Source organism: Cervus canadensis, chromosome 25 (genome assembly GCF_019320065.1).
Source record: "Cervus canadensis isolate Bull #8, Minnesota chromosome 25, ASM1932006v1, whole genome shotgun sequence".
NCBI lineage: Eukaryota > Metazoa > Chordata > Mammalia > Artiodactyla > Cervidae > Cervus > Cervus canadensis.
Window position 1 is genome coordinate 20,262,806 of NC_057410.1, and position 17,900 is coordinate 20,280,705.

The 17,900-nt window shown below is 38.7% G+C and overlaps 1 protein-coding gene across 4 annotated transcripts in view; it reads left to right on the top strand.

The window, feature by feature from the left end:
• TMEM117 (transmembrane protein 117) overlaps positions 1-17,900 on the top strand; it is a 569,178-nt gene that overhangs the window by 458,355 nt on the left and 92,923 nt on the right. For all 4 annotated transcript variants that reach the window (XM_043446530.1, XM_043446529.1, XM_043446531.1 and 1 more), the window contains one exon: positions 1,166-1,325. In XM_043446530.1, coding sequence (XP_043302465.1) covers positions 1,166-1,325 — 160 coding nt within the window. The remainder of the gene's footprint in view (positions 1-1,165; positions 1,326-17,900) is intronic.

The window sequence follows — 17,900 nt, forward strand, 5'->3', positions numbered from 1 at the left end:
TTTCTTTAAAACTTTATTTGATAATTGTTACAGTTTCAACAAATGTTCTTTGAACTCCATCTGCATATAATTATGTAAGATTTTATGGAGCTACAAAAATATGTGAAAGAAAAATCTCAGGCCCCTAATATCTTATGGGCTTCCCTAGTAGCTCAGATGGTAAAGAATCCACCTGCAATGTGGGAGGCCTGGGTTCGATCCCTCGGTTGGAAAGATCCCCTGGAGAAGGGAATGGCTACCCACTCCAATATTCTTGCTTGGAGAATTCCATGGACAGAAGAACCTGGTGGGCTACAGTCCATGCATTCACAAAGTCGGATATAACTGAGCAACTAACACACACAGTATCTTATAACTAGGGATGGGGGAATCAGACATTGTGTGACCTGGATAAGTCACTAGGCCCCAAGTGATCTGTGATATGAGTCCCATTAGAAGAGGCTATGCATTCAGCATGTAGAAGTGGTTCCTCTACAGAGCTCGTCAGGCTTTGGGGATGATGAAGGAGACCCATCTATCTATATCCTCTCTTTTGTAGGATGATCATGGAATTCAAGGACTTTATTACCCATCTGCTTTATGTATGTCTGCCACCTTCAGTAAAACAATGTATATATATAATGAGAGTTACAACCAATGCTCTCTTTGGAATATATAGTGCACTAAGTTGGGCTTCCCTGGTAGCTCAGACGGTAAAATGTCTGCCTACGATGCGGGAGACCCGGGTTCGATCCCTGGGTCGGGAAAATCCCCTGGAGAAGGAAATGGCAACCTACTCCAGTATTCCTGCCCGGAAAGTCCCATGGACTGAGGAGCCTGGGGGGGCCCCAGTCCATGGGGTCGCAAAGAGTCAGACACGACTGAGCGAATTCAGCTCAGCTCTGCTCAGCAAGTAAGGTTATTTATAATATTTTGTTGTAATTATTTGTATTATAATCAGTGCCTTATTTTTCTTTAGGAAAAACCTTGAAAGAGATACTATCATACCTTTTTCTAATTGCTTTTGAAAGAAAGCTCAAGTTGATTCTTTTTTCATCTTCGTTTTGGGGCCTATGCCTTAGGATAAGTACTTGGCAAAGGGTAGATGTTTAATACAGCAGATCATGTGCACTCCCCACTGTTTATATTATTACTCTAATGTTCTTTACTGTCGTGTTCCTTGCAGGACAGTTCTTTTTACTCTGACGTCTGTGGTTGTACTTGTCATTACAACTGACTGGATCAGCTGGGACAAACTGAATCGGGGATTTTTGCCCAGTGATGAAGTTTCCAGAGCCTTTCTGGCTTCTTTCATCTTGGTCTTTGACCTCCTTATTGTAATGCAGGTGAGTGTCTTTGTATTTTCTTCCTCTCCTGAAGCCACCCCAGGTGTTGTTCTCTGTATTATAAACATTATTCAGTGAAAGGCTCCATAAAGCTAGAGAAATGCATAGTTTACAGTTGCTATTAATGGAACCTTCTCTGATCATATTTTCAGCACTTTTACTGGGAGTATAAGCCAAATGGGCTTTTATGAGAGGGGCACCAAAAAGTCATTGTATGACCATTGCAAGGTGGCCCTGGAAACCACACAGAATGGTTTTGTTTTTTTGCCAAAGCTTCAGGGGAAAAAAAAAAATCACTGTCATTTAGTAAATGGAAAGCTGCAGAGATGAGGATGATATAAAACCAACGAAGCCAGAATAAGCAACTGCCAAAGCAACTCAGGGTTTTAGAGCAGTTGAAATGGAATAATATTGCTTTTTCTGGTTATGGAAATTATCACTGTCTTTCAGTATTCACCGGAGATCATCCCATTTTTGTGTAAACAATATTTCTGCCCTGCTTAGCAACAGATTGTTTGTACAGTGGTTTTGTGCTAACCAGTGCTACTCATGTAATCTTCTGGTGTGAGTGCTTTGGGGTCTTAGGGATGTTCCTTTGAGTCAAGCAGAAAGAGACAGTAACTATTACTTGGCACTTTGTCTTGTTCATTAAATGTCCATCCACTTGCTAGACATTTTCTCACTGCTTTCATAAGGCATTTTTGTGTTTTCCTCTCCAGAGGCATCGTAAGTCACCAGAACAAAGGCTCCATTGCTGAAGGGGAAATAAACTTCATTATGTTCAGAATTTATGTGAGATTTCACAGGATACTAGACTGGTTTTTCTCATTTCTAGAGGCAAAGAGATGCCTTTATAAAAGATATTCTTTAGTGTTTTGAAAGAGAATAACAATCTGTTTTGCTTTGTGGTTATTGTTGTTGTTTTTGAGCGGGGTTAGGTTTTTCTTTCTTTGTTTTGGTATATAACATCGCCCAGGCATGAGACTCAAGATGGTTCTTAGGATATATTAAAATTTTGTGCTGTGCTTAGTCACTCTGACTCTTTGCAACCCCATGGTCTGTACCCCACCAGCCTCCTACGTCTGTGGTGATATTCTGGGCAAGAATACTGGAGTGGGTTGCCATGCCCTCCTCCAGGCGATCTTCCCAACCCAAGGATGGAACCTAGGTCTCTTGCATTTTGCAGGAGTATTATTTACTGTCTGGGCCACCAGGAAATAGTATTATTTTAATGGATGAAAACTTAAAATACATTATTGTTTTTAAAAAATTGAATTATTGTCTCATCTAAAAATTAACATATATCTTTTTATTTCCTGTGTGATGGTTTAGCACAGTGAAAAAAGCCCTAGGGAAGCCCTGGCAAGGTCCCTGTCTCTCACTTGCTGTGGGACCTCCTCTGGATATTTATAATATTGAGTTTATAGCACTTACACAATAGTGTGTCATGCGTTAGTTGTTTAAAGACTATTTTTATTTTCTTTCATCTAACACTCCTCTTAATGAATATACTATCATTTGTGAAATATCTACTTTGCCCAAGTGGCCTACTGGTACCTCTTGAACCCATCTTGTTGTCAGAAGTATCCATAGCCAAGTAGACCATTATCTTTTCATTTGTATATGTTATAAGCATAAATGTCTTGATTTTCTACTACCATCCACCACCTTTCACCCTCTTTTGTAGTTTTAATTATTCTCCCAATAGGTTCACTAAAATCAGGGATTGAAGTGGGAAAATGTAATGTTACAATTTACAGATGTTATGGGTCACTCGAAGAGTATTTAATAAGAGAGAGATGGAAGGAAAGATAATCAGGATTTATGCATGCAGAGTCAGCAGGATTTGGAAGGGAAAGGCATTCTAGATGCAGGAAATGGCATGCAAGTGTGGAGTCAGTAAATCTGAAGTGTTCAGAGTGGCCAGAACACCTTGACTGAAGATGGAGAATTTCTGGGGAGGAATGTATCAGTTTGGACTGTTTGAGCTACAAGTAACAATAACCCTGTCAAGCCAACTTCATCAAAGGGGAAAGGGGGAAATGTGTGGCTGCATGATGAGGCTGTCCTGCAGAATTAAAGAGGAGGTATGCAGCAGCATTTTAGTGGCACATGAAAGCAGAGACTAAAGTGTAACAGGAAGCCCAGACCAAGCTCTGATTCTCCAGCTCTCATCTTTTTTCCTTCACTTCTACTTTCTTACTCTCTTTTGCTGTAAAGCAGCTTTTTCAGCTTCCCAGTTCACATGGAAGAAGATGGCCACAGTCAGCACCTGAGAGAGAGACCGCTCTCTGGCTGTTGGGTCTAACTCTGGATTCCAGGGAAGGAGTAGCAGGGACTGGATTGTCCTGCATCCACCTGTGTCCTGTTGGGAGTGAAGCAGTCCTAAAGAGAATGGGGGAGAAGTTGGGCCTCAAAAACCAGATTAATAAATATCTAACACAAGGAGGAGTCGAAGATGAGGCCCCCCAGAGGAGGTCTGATTAAGTTCTTTGCCCTCTGCCTCAACCCTTAGTAAGCCAGCCAGGCATACTGATTCATCACTTGCTGTGTCTCTTGTGGGGCTTCCCAGGTGGCTCAGTGGGTAAAGAATCTGCCTGCAGTGCAAGAGACACAGGAGCTGAGGGTTCGATCCCTGGGTCAGGAAGATCCCCTGGAGAAGGGCATGGCAACCCACTCCAGTGTCCTTGCCTGGAGAATCCCATGGACAGAGGAGCCTGGCGGGCTACAGTCCACAGACTCGCAAAGAGTTGAACATGACAGAAGCGGCTGAGCACGCATGCCTCTTGTAGCCTTATCTTTCCTTCTCATCCTCTGCCACCATTCCAGTCCTGACTCCTCTGTACTGTTGTAAACTAATCTCCAGTTGAGCCTTCTGCCTCCAGATGTCTCTTTGGCCCGTATGCCCTATACAACTCACCCTCCTAAGCTTCCAGTCTGAAACATCATGGTGTATATGTCAGTTTTCAACCAAAAATATTGACAGTGACTCCCATTGTCGAAGAGTGAAGTCCGGACTCCAGGCGCTCTCTCAGTGCCCTGTGTGGTCTGACCTTACCTATGTCTTCTCTCACATCTCTGATCTGGCTCTGCCCCAGCCCCGAGGACTGCTGCCTGCCCCCGGCAGCTTTATTCCAGGATGTCTGTGATCCTCTGTTTCTTTCCCAGATCACGTCTCTCTCTCCTGCTCTGCCTGTTTAGACTTGACCATTGAATACCATTCCAATGCCCCCTCATTAAAACCATGGGATGACTTCCTCCTTGCAACTCCTGAAGCACATTTTACCCAACCTGCAAATCAGCATTTCACCTTTTCCTGCTTGGTAGAGCATACGCCGTTGCTTATAACTATCTATCCCTGGAGCCTCTCTAGCACAGAGCCTTACATGTGCAGCGACAGACTCAGAGTAATAACTGTTTGATGAAGATAAAGTAGTGGCATTTTGGCACCGAGTTTCATGCAAACTTGGTCCCCCTCTGGGAGCATCATGTTGAAGTTCAAGGAACTAGTACATGTGGTGAGAGAGTGGATTTAAGGAATCAGAGCCTCAGAAGGCATATATATTCAAGCTTTTAAAAATATCTAACACAAACGTCCTAACAAGTCCATAACCAACTAAGCTCTGATCTAATCCACTTCATATCCACATATTTCTAACAAAAGAGAAATAGAAAAGTAGTAAAATTGCTGGAAATGGAGAAGTAGTTTTACTAAAAGGTTTTGCCTCATTAGAATTATTTAAGTGATTTAAAAGTAATCGATTCTAGGCTTTTATAATGGTAGGAAAATTCAACTTATACGATTGAAAGATATTTTAATGTTTGGTTAAAAAAAAGAAACCATTAGAATCTTATAGTATGGCTATAAAGATTTTAACAGAATTAGTAGGCCCATTCTGAATATTTTCAGAGAAAGTACAATTATTTATTTTTATGACTTTTAAATACATTTTTGTGAATACTATTTGTTGTATCACATTTTTCTGAGTTTTAGTAAATTCACTAGAACTAAGGCATAAACAGATGCCAATAAACTATACCATGACTCATATAAATCACACGTTACTGTAGAACACAAGAAGTAAATTGTAAAGAACCCTCCCTCTGAGGAAATCTTGTCTCAAATTTGTTTCTGTCATTTAACTTTTATATACTCCTTGAATTCCTTCCTTAAGTATTTAATCTGCAGTTATATTCCACCTGGGATTCCCTGATAGCTCAGGTGGTAAAAAAAAAATCCACCTGCAATGCAGAAGACCTGGGTCCAATCCCTGGGTTGGGAAGATCCCCTGGTAGAGGGCGTGACAACCCATTCCAGTATTCTTGCCTGGAAAATCCCCATGGACAAAGGAGCCTGACAGGCTACAGTCCATGGTGTCACAAAGAATTGGACACAACTAAGTGACTAAGCACGTATATCCCACCTACTCATCTTTTCTGCTAGATTGAAGAAAAGATATACCTAAGACATATAAGAATTAAAAACATATGTTGTCCGGTAAGCAAGGGATTCCCAGGTGGTGCTAGTGGTAACAAACCCATTTGCCAATGCAAGAGATATAAGAGATGTTGGTTTGATCCCTGTGTGGAGAAGATCCCCTGGAGGAGGGCATGGCAACCCACTCCAGTGTTCTTGCCTGGAGATCCCATGGACAGAGGAGCATGCTGGGCTATGGTCCATAGAGTTTCAAAGAGTCAGACACAACTGAAATAACTTAGCACACACACACACAGTAAGCAAAGAACGAAATGTGTCTTAGGGGTTCACCAAAAAAGAAAAATAAACAAAAGAGAGATAGCAGTGTAGACAGAACAGTAGGGAGAAGCTTCAGAGAAGAGATTAAATTAAGACAGGCATCTTGAATTTTAGAAGTTAGAACAAGGAACAGGAAAAATTTTCCAACTAGGAGTAGTATCGTAGTCATCAATGTGAGAACTCAGTTTTGTTCCATTAAGATAAGAAAACAAACAAACAAAAAAAGATAAGAAAACATTTAAAAATTCATGTCTAGTGTTCATCTTACCAGGTGCTGGAGACAGAGGATGGGGGAAAGGAGATCAAAGATCAGTAACACAGTGCATAGGAGTCTGTAGCTGCAGAGAGGAATTCACAATTTAATGGAATAGATTTGAGTAGAAAAATAGAGATATTTGAAAAAGACTGTATTTCGATGAATTATTCAGGTTGAAAGTAAAAATTCCTGCCTCGACACTTTTAAATTCAACGAACCCACCCTCCCAAGATCTAGTTGCTGATATGAAGGCTTTAGGAAAAGGAAATTCCTCTTCATAAGCTAGAGAACATTCTCGGGTTTTTACTAGACAAGAAGAGAGAGTGAGTGAAAGAAGGGAGAGAAAGGAAGAGAAGGAGGAGGAGAGGTGAGAGGCTAGAAAGATAGATATAGGCAGGAGTGAGTGGAGGGGCCAGTAAAATTTTCCAGTGTGTGTGAGTGTGTGGAGGTGGGCAGGATTAGGCAGTGGTGATGACCACAGAGGCCAATGATGCTGTCAGTTCAGTTCTGTCACTCAGTTCTGTCCAATTCTTGGCAACCCCTTGGACGGCAGCACACCAGGCTTTCCTGTCCATCACCAACTCCCAGAGTTTGCTCAAACTCATGTCCATCAAGTCAGTGATGGCATCCAGCCATCTCATCCTCTGTCGACCCCTTCTCCTCCTGCCTTCAATCTTTCCCAGCATCAGGGTCTTTTCAGATGAGTCAGTTCTTCTCATCAAGTGGCCAAAGTATTGGAGTTTCAGCTTCAGCATCAGTCCTTCCAATGAATATTCAGGACTGATTTCCTTTAGGATGGACTGGTTGGATCTCTTACAGTCCAAGGGACTCTCAAGAGTCTTCTCCAGCACCACAGTTCAAAAGCATCAATTCTCCAGCGTTCAGCTTTCTTTATAGTCCAACTCTCACATCCATACATGACTACCGGAAAAACCATAGCTTTGACTAGATGGACCTTTGATGGCAGAGTAATGTCTCTGCTTTTTAATATGTTGTCCCAGTGGGTCATAACTTTTCTTCCAAAGAGCAAGTGCCTTTTAATTTCATGGCTGCAGTCACCATCTGCAGTGACTTTGGAGCCCCAAAATATAAAGTTTGCCACTGTTTCCACTGTCTCCCCATCTATTTGCTACAAAATGATGGGACCAGATGCCGTGATCTTAGTTTTCTGAGTGTTGAATTTAAGCCAACTTTTTCACTCTCCTCTTTCACTTCCATCAAGAGGCTCTTTAGTTCTTCTTTGCTTTCTGCGATAAGGGTGGTATCATCTGCATATCTGAGGTTATTGATATTTCTCCCAACAATCTTGATTCCAACTTGTGCTTCATCCAGCCCAGCGTTTCTCATGTACTCTGCATATAAGTTAAATGAATAGGGTGACAGTATACAGCCTTGACGTACTCATTTTCCTATTTGGAACCAGTCTGTTGTTCCATGTCCGGTTCTAACTGTTGCTTCCTGACCTGCATACAAGTATCTCAAGAGGCAGATCAGGTGGTCTGGTATTCCCATCTGTTTCAGAATTTTCCAGTTTGTGGTGATCCACATAGTCAAAGTCTTAGGCATAGTTGATAAAGCAGAAATAGATGTTTTTCTGGAACTCTCTTGCTTTTTTGATGATCCAACAGATGTTGACAATTTGATCTCTGGTTCCTCTGCCTTTTCTAAAACCACCTTGAACATCTGGAAGTTCACAGTTCACATATTGTTGAAGCCTGGCTTGGAGAATATTTAGTCATTACTTTGCTAGTGTGTGAGGTGATATATCTGTTGTTAAATTTTTATTTATTCTTAGTTTATCATAAATGCTTTGCACAACTGAACTCTGATGGATTGGTGTGGGAAGATTAAAAAATGTTGAGCTTCACAGCTGGATTGGTATAGCCTAGCATCAAGATAGCATCTGTTGAATAAAGAACCCAGGAGGTGGAGGAAGTCATGAGTTAAATTGCTGGAATTTACAGGTAAATGCGGGGAGGTTTTGAACACATATGTGTTTCCTTGAACTTTTCTTCTCTTTAACAGCGTGTCCTCTAGAAATCTTCTCACTTCACCTTGTGTGATTCTTAGATATATATATATGTGTGTGTGTATATATATATGTATGTATATATATATATAAAATATGCATATAGATAGATAATATGGATTAAATATTCATTGTATATGTAATAGCTTTATGTATTTCAGGGTGATGGGAGAAATCTTTTAAAAGAGAGACTTTTAGAGGGAAAAAAGAAAGATTCAAGGATTATATTTTGGTGAATATGTGTGAAAACACTGTTGATGCATCTTTTCAATGCTTCTCTTTCTTGTAATTTATCTATGCACCTGCCTATTACTTTCATACTTACATACCTACTTTCCTCCTATAACATGTGAGCTCAACGAGAGGAAATGTATTTTTTCATTTTCACAGCTAATTCATGTTCAGTACATTGCAGCTTTACCATAAATACTTTGCTGAATGAAAGAGTAAATAAAGGGATGAACATAACATTATTTCCAGAAAGTCGAAGAATATGAGATTTTTCAAGAAGTAAAATGTTTACGAACAGCAGGAGAATGAACCATCAATACTATCAGATTAGGTCATTTCCACTGAAGTATGATCCTACAGTAATTAAATATCCAAATAAAAATCTGAATAAAATGCTCAGTTAAATATTAAAAAGGACTCTTTGGTCTAGTTGGAAAGCACTTAAAGAGAAGTAATGTTTCCTGGAAAGTAATTATTAATGCACTGAAAAAATAATTATAAAGATTACACTCAACAATCATTTCACTGAATTACATTTACAAATCTAAATTGTATTTCTTTTCTGTCCCATGAATAATTGACTATTTAAAAAAATAGGCATTGTATCTCTTGATAGACTTTATTTAAAAACTCTGTTCACCTGACTTTAGTAGGGCACTTGTTTTGAGAGTGGAATCAGTTCCTTTAGAACATGGGGCAGAGCAACAAGCATGAAGCTATTTTAATTAAATAGCCATAGTGTTTTGACAAGTTGGCATATATTTTTAGGACGAGTTATTTCAACTGTTTTGTTTACAGCTTACTTAGAAAGGGTTGTTTAAATGTCTGTCCTCCAGTTTTAGCATCTTCTTCAGCTTTGGGAATACTTTATATAACTTTCTTCAAAGTATTTAAAACTCCTCTTCACATTTGTTTTATATCTTTATTTTCCTTATGCAATGTCTACACTCCCATTTGAAGACACAGTAAGGGTAATTTCTGTGATAGGTCGACATGATGACATGAAATAAAGGTTTATCCTTTAAATAATACCTAGATTAACTATGAATGCTGGTTCTCTTCATTATATGTGTCTAGGAGATCTAATCACAGCTTTATTGTCCCCATTTTGTGCTTCTGACATCATTGTTGGTCCAAGTGGATAATAGAGACATTCAAGTTGTAGCCCCATTTAAATGCTTCAGACCCCGAAGTATTTTGTTTAAAAAGAAAAGTTAGAGGATCATCTCAGAGGGGAACCTCAATGTGTTAATTAGTATTCCCAGAAACTGGTCTCCAAATAGCAGACAGACTTACCATAAGTCATGTCCATGCAGCATGACAGAGGCCAACCAAGCAGGCAGGAGGTGCCAGAGAACAGATTTTGGCAGAAGGTGATAGGTAAACTGGAAGCATTGGGGTTATCAGGCCAAATAAAATTTAGGATTCAATTACAGGTATATGACAAACACACTCACTCGAAAACAAAACTAATAGTCTGGTTAGCATATGAAATAGATCACAGTTTTGAAACAAGCAGGAAGATCTATGAGGGATTATCGTGAGCAGTAAAGATCACGCAAGTCTTTTTGGATAATCTGGGGGAGAATGTAACTTGAAGGAATTATAAGATTTGTTTAAGCAAGTGGAAAATAGAGACATTCAAGTTGTAGCCCCCTTTAAATGCTTCAGACCCCGAGGTATTTTGTTTTTTAAAAAAGAGCTAGAATATGATTTTTAAAAACTAGGAAGATATAAATTCTATGCTATTGCACTTGAGCAGTAATTTTTTCAAAGCCACACTGAGGCAGCAAAACAGAACTCCGTTAAATTAATATTTTTCCAGTGGATGCATTGTTTCCAGGTGCTGTGGAATGATCAGTGCTTGATCATCACTCCTAAAGAGTGTTCCAGCCTTGGACCCTACCCTATCTTTGTGCGTATGTATCATGGTTCTCCCTGGACCTCATGTATTGTGTTGCCACTTGTCATTGCATCAATTATACATGATAAAACAAAGTGTAATATTGAAGACTAACACAGTCAGTCATTTCATCAGACCCTCAGCTTCACTGGGGCAAGTTTCAAACTGGAAGTATTATACTACAGGTCAGAGTTTTATAGGTTTGTTGGAGGAGGTGATGAAGAGGATGTGACCCCACCAGTTGACCCACAGGTGGGATCTAGCACTTGAAAGGCTCCTATCTGCTCCTCTGTGTTTGTATATCTCCTGTTCACATCATTCCCATAGTGCAAGCCATTTTCAAAGGAGCAGTCTTGAGAGAGCAAAGTGTAGTTGAGACCATGTGATAGGTAGTTTCTGAGTCAAAGGTCCATTAACTCTGGAGTTGGACATGCAAGATGAGCCTTGAGGAATACTGGGTAGAAACTAATATAAAAGGCTAGCATTCACTGAGCACTTACTATATTCTGGGCAAAGACCTGGATGCTTAGGCACACAATATCTTATTTAATCTTCTCAACCCCTCCTACAGGATTGATAGTGTTATTTGTTGTCTATAATTTAACAAATGAGAAAAGTGGGAACTGCCCAAGGTACACAGAGTCTGACTTCAGCAGAACTGGGATTTAAAAAAACACAACTGTTATGATTCCAAAGCCTATAGTTTTTTCAGATCTTGTAGTATTGTGCATATCAAATTAATTAATATACACAAATATACTCAAGTAATGGTCAAAGCAAAGCCCTTGACATATAGCAGGAAGCTTCATGAATGAAGGGAACACTCCTGCAACAGGCTAGAGACAGGATTCTAAAGTGTGATCTTGGTTAAGTCACTTCTCATCTGCAGTGTGACAATGTTTTCCTGACCCATGTTATTTTTAGGATAGTCTTAAAAAGGTACTTGAAGTGTGATGTTTTTACATATTGAAATTATATAATCTGGTTAGAGGAAAATGATTTGGTTAAGAAGTATTTCAGAGTTATTTTGTGAATTACAATTATCATTTAGGCTTCTTTTGATCTCCAGCATTTATTGTTTATAGACTTTTTGATGATGGCCATTCTGACCGGTATGAGGTGATATCTCAATGTAGTTTTCATTTGCATTTCTCTAATAATAAGTAATGTTGAGACTCTTTTCATGTGTTTGTTAATCATCTGTATGTCTTCTTTGGAGAAATGTCTGTTTAGGTCTTTTCCCCACATTTTGATTGGGTTGTTTGTTTTTCTGGTATTGACTTGTATGAGCCGCTTATATGTTTTGGAAATTAATCCTTTGTCAGTTGTTTCATTTGCTATTATTTTATCCCAATTTGAGGGTTGTCTTTTCACCTCATTTATAGTTTCCTTTGCAGTGCAAAAGCTTTTAAGTTTAATTAGATCCCACTTGTTTATTTTTGTTTTTATTTCCATTACTCTGGGAGGTGGATCATAGAGGATCTTGCTGGGATTTATATCATAAGAGTGTTCTGCCTGTGTTTTCCTCTATTTTATAGTTTCTAGTCTTGCATTTAGGTCTTTAATCCATTTTGAATTTATCTTTGCCACACTAGTATTCTTTCCAGGAAAATCCCATGCACAGAAGAGCCTGAAAAGCTATAGTCCATAGGGTTGCAAAGGGTTGGACATGACTGAACTACTGAGCACACATACACACAGAAAACTATAGTAATGTGATGATGTATAAAGAGGCTGAAGTCTCAGTGTATTGCCTCCATAATCTGCTAATAGAGATGTACACTAAGGGGATGATTGAAACCCTTACCTGTTTGGAAGAATCACCAAAACTTACAAAAGTGTGAATTCTCTGACTTTAGGGAGATTGGCAGAAGTTTCTCATTTAGAAGTATACAGTGGGGCCGAGGGATCACTAGGCATTACAGATGATTCTTGTGACTCCAGTCACCTGGGAACCACTTTAAAATGCAGATTTTCAGGTCTTCTTGTAGCTAGAGGATTTGGCCTGTGAATATGAGTTTTTATTTGCTCAAATGGATTTCTCTGAAACTGATTGTTCTAAGGTAATGCCCTAGTTATAAGTGAATGTCTGTAGTTACTACTATTCAGATGGCTATACATAAAATTACATAAAGGAACCCCAAGAAAATTCACATTGCCAGATGGTACTCAGAATTTATCACATTTGATGAAGTTTGGGGAATTATTCTGAATTTTGCATTTCCCCTATAAAAATACATCATTCTTGTGGTGCATATTGTGAAAAACTGAACAGTTAACATCAAATATGTATGTGTTGCATTTTTCTCTAATTTTTTATGAAAATATATTTCTTAAATATCCCTTTGCTAAAAAATATATTTCTGAGATACTTACCATTTATTTGTTTAATACTTGTTTGATAGCTGAGTACATTTAATTGGCAAGTTGAGAAGAACAGAATAGCATGAAACCAAAGAAGTATACATTTCTCAGTTTTATAACACATTTCTACATAAAAGTGTGCCTGGAGAAAGCAATGAAAATTGGTTGTTTATAATTATTTTCATTCCTTCTAAAGTGACTAGGTGCCAAGGAATATCTTCTGTTTTAATGAATAGAATGATAATATGGATGCAAAATTAGGAAACTTGGGGACATAGAGGGGCTTCCTGCATATGCAGTAGGATAGTAGTAGGAGCCAGAAGCTTAGAAGGAGTTGCGGGGAAAGAAAGAAAGAAGACATAGAGATGGCAGCTGCTACAGGTAACAGAACTTAGGAGAGAGAGAGGATTTTCTGGAAAGTTTGGTTCTATCATACGCAGTGTTATATCCAGCTTCTCAATGAAATTTTGAAATATATATAATATTCTCTAATCCTTTTGGCATTATTTTCCCCCAGTCCCATCCTCCTATTTTCAGTTCAAGATGGGCTTCTGGGCAAGATTCAGGGAAAGGACAAGGTCATGGAGGCCAAGGTATATTCTGATTATACACATATGAAAATTAGTGGGTCCTTACATGTAATGAGTAAGTGCAGAAATAAGATCTGATGGGGACATTCACTTTATCTTATGACTGCCTCTTAATTATTGAATATTTAAAATTCTTTCCTGTTTGATTTCCATGGGACTACCTATTAGCACAAAGACAAATTATATGTTTCTTTCCTCTCATGGCGTTGATATATCAGTATACCCTGAGGTTCTTCCCTAGCCTCTTTATCTTTTTTCCCAGATATTTTTCCAAGATAGTTTCCTCTCCATCATGGCATGAAGTCCTCCATTTAAGGTGGTCTTTCTCTAATCTTTCTCAAATCTAGATGCCTCTGCTGAATGTCAGATTTGGATATCTAACTGCCCACTACGTATATACTCCTAGATGTTCCATGAACTTCTCTGGGTTATCATATTTAAAACAAACCAATCATGAATCCCTCAGACTACTGTCAACTTAGTCACTCAAGTGAAAAAAACCAAAACTCGGAAATATAAAACATGTTTCTCTCACCTACCTTCCAGCCAACAGTCAAGCTTAAGCCTTGTCTTTGCTAAACATCTCTTGAATTTGTTTCTCCTGTACACCCTTATATAAACCTCCGCTTCAGTTTATGTGCTCAGTCACTTCAGTCATGTCCAACCCTCTGCGACCCTATGGACTGTATCCTGCCAGGCTCCTCAGTCCACAGAGATTCTCCAGGCAAGAATACTAGAGTGGGTCGCTGTGCCCTCCTCCAGGGGATCTTCCCAACCAAGGGATCGAACCTGCGACCCTTATGTCTTCTACACTGGTAGGCAGGTTTTTTACCACTAGTACCACCCAGGAAGCTCCTGCTTCAGTTGGGTTACCATCAACTTTCACTTATATGACTACAATACCGTTTCTCTTTTTTTAGGCTTACTCCATTTCTCCAAAATAATCTTTTTCACATAAAAATTTGATCCTCAGAATTCTTCGAATTTTTCACGCACTATTGGGCTTTTTATCATCTAATCCATGCCATGCTGCTGGCTTCTCCTTGGCCTTCACCTTCCCTTCCCTCCCATCCCCCACCATTTACAGCTTCAGTTCAGTTCAGTTCAGTCGCTCAGTCATGTCCAACTCTTTGCAACCCCATGAACCGCAGCATGCCAGGCCTCCCTGTCCATCACCAACTCTCGGAGTCCACCCAAACCCATGTCCATTGAGTCGGTGATGCCCTCCCACCATCTCATCCTCTGTCGTCTCCTTCTCCTCCTGCCCTCAATCTTTCCCAACATCAGGGTCTTTTCAAATGAGTCAGCTCTTCGCATCAGGTGGCCGCCAAAGTATTGGAGTTTCAGGTTTAACATCAGTCCTTCCAATGAACACCCAGGACTGATCTCCTTTAGGATGGACTGGCTGGATCTCCCTGCAGTCCAAGGGACTCTCAAGAGTCTTCTCCAACACCACAGTTCAAAACCATCAATTCTTTGGTGCTCAGCTTTCTTTATAGTCCAACTCACATCCATACATGACCACTGGAAAAACCATAGCCTTGACTAGACGGACTTTTGTTGGCAAAGTAATGTCTCTGCTTTTTAATATGCTGTTCCTTTAATTCTTAAATACCTACTGGTTACCAAAGCCATGATGTCTTTGTTCATGGTGCAGGCCTTTGTGTGTCCTCAGTGTGCATGTTTGGTTGCCCTTAGCCATCTTTAAATCCTCAGCTTAAATGCAGTCTTCTCTGTGAAGCCTCATCTGCCTCTCTCAGATAAACCTAAGTGATTCTTTTCTTATATGTCCATGGCAATTTTTATAAATTTCAATTAGAGTTACTCCCCTATTGCATTGTGTTTATTCATTTGTATGTATATAACTCTCTCACTACTTCAAAAGTTGTGAGAATTACATGGCAGAGTTAAGTCAAATATAGAGAATATTCAAGAGGTGTTGGTTAAACTCAGACCAGCACCTAGATCAGTACATGACAAGTCACTGGGACTCATTAATTATGTTTTAAATGAGAAGTTTTACAATATTTACAAATGGAAGCGATTTTATTATCTTTTTAGGCTTTGGGGCCGGTGTACTTTTATGAGCTTCTTATAAGTTTTCTACATCAGAATTGTGTTTCTATTGATCAAAAATCAAAATGTTTGTTTTTACAGGGCTTCTTTAAGGTCCTGTTGACATTATACAACTTACACGTTAAATGTGGCATGGGTTGTAGAAATATTTATCATCTGACATTTTGCAGGGCACAATCATTGTAGACCCAGAGTAGAGTCTTTGTTCTAACCTTACTGTGTTTTTCCCGGAGCCCATTTTTCTCTCAGGTAAACTCTTCTAGCTGAAACTGGTGTCCTCCATGACCACCATTAATGTACCACTTATAGACAGCTGGAAAAGAGGCTGAAAGAGTGGGAAAATGTGGTGCTATGGTTGTTCCTCCCTGTATTATGAAATAGGTTAGAAAAATTGTGATTTAAAAGTCATCAGAGAGAGATTAGGAGCATGACAAACCTTTTTTATTTTTTATAATTCGTGGAAGAAGGTAAAGAGGTAAGAATATTATGACAGCCTTGACTTAGCAGAGGGGCTTTCTTGAGAACGGAGTGATAGATAAACAACAACTTGCTTTCTCATTAGGAAAAAAATGTCTGTTATTGTGGGTGGGAAGACTACACAAAATGAATTAATGCTTAAAACTTTAAAAGCTCTTAATCCTAAATATAGTCATAAAGAATCCATGATAATTTATTAATTTATAAAAATAACAATCATCTGTTTTCAACCCTTTACCACATAATGTTAATAATGACATCAGTCTGCTTGGTATTTAACATAGAATCACTCAAAGGTTCAAACTTAGTAACAAACATACCTTTAAATATATGTTTACTATATTTTACAATAAAATTATGCTATATTTATTTATAATAAAATTATATTATAATTGAAAAGTTATGGTTGATTTTAATGAGGAGAGGGGAAAATTGTAGATTTTAACAAAGTGGGAGAACTTGAAAAAGGAATTCTAATAAAATGAGATGTTCTAACTGGAAAAATATATAGCTGTGTGAGATACAGTATAATGAAATATAAAAAGATAATAATTTCATTAGAATACAATTACTTGACATTTATGAGACAAACCTTGTCATTTTGAGAAGACTCTAAACTTAGCATCTTCAGCATGGTCCAGGTGTTAATTCTGTCTGCATTTGTATGATTAGCAGCTCAGAAACCTTTTCTGTTTGACTGCTAGAATTCTGTTGTTAATACAATGTGTATTTTCTGAGATGGTCCCCCCAAAATAAATACCTAATGAATAATGAAACTTCTCTAAAATTATTGACTCCCAGAGATCTAGAGTGTTGAAGCACTCCCACCTTTTGTGTTCAAATTCATTCGGACCCGTTATCTCAACACTAAAATGGCTTTCTGATCCCCTCATGCCTCAATAAGAATAAGTCTGATGTGTTTTTGAATGTTTTAGAAAATTATTCCCTTATCTGAACAATTGTAACTTGCTTTTGAGTCAGAAAGAGTAGATCATCAGCCCCCGAACTTGATGGAGGAGGACCAGTGTAAATATTTTCTTTCTTTTGAGATCTGTTTTAAAGCTGTGCTTTAAAGGGAACTTGCAAATCTAATTAATATACAACTGTAGTCCCATGATGCACAGTAACCTGCAGGGACATTTTAAAGTCAATCTGCCAGAAAGATTATGATCATTTATACACCCCCAACAGTGACTGAAGATACCCGGTGTGGTAGGCAGAATAATGCACCCCAGCGCACACACACACACACAAAGATATCCACATCTTAATCCTTGGAACCTCCAAGTATGTTAAGGTATAGAGCAAAGAGAAATTAAGTTTGCGCTGGAATTAAGGTTTCTAATCAGCTGACCTTAAATTAGGGAGATTTTCCTAGCATACCCAGGAGGGCCCAATGTCATTACAAAGGTCTTTAAAAGAGGAAGGCAGAACCAGAAGGATAGCGGCTTGAAAAAGAGTTGGCCCGATATTGCTGGCTTTGCACATAAAGGAAGGGAGCCAGTAAGCCAAGGAATGCAGGCAGATTCTAGGATCAGAAAGCAAGGAGGTGGATTTTTCCTAGAGCTTCCAGAACAAAGACAGGCCTGCCAATACCTTCATTTTAGCTCCATGAGAACCATTTTGAAATTTTGACTTCCAGAACTATAAGATAATAAATTTGTATTGTTTTAAGGCATGAAGTTTGTAGTAGTTTTTTTGTAAGTAGTGCTAGAAAACTAACATCTTTTTCCAATCTTTGCTAATATGGGATATTATTGCTTTTCATATCTTTTTGCTAGTCCATAGGTCAAAAATACCTTATTGTGTTTCAGTTTTTTAAATTATTCGTTAGATTGAGCTTATTTCCTTCTGCTAGATATTTGATCAATACTAAAATTGTTTTATGAACAT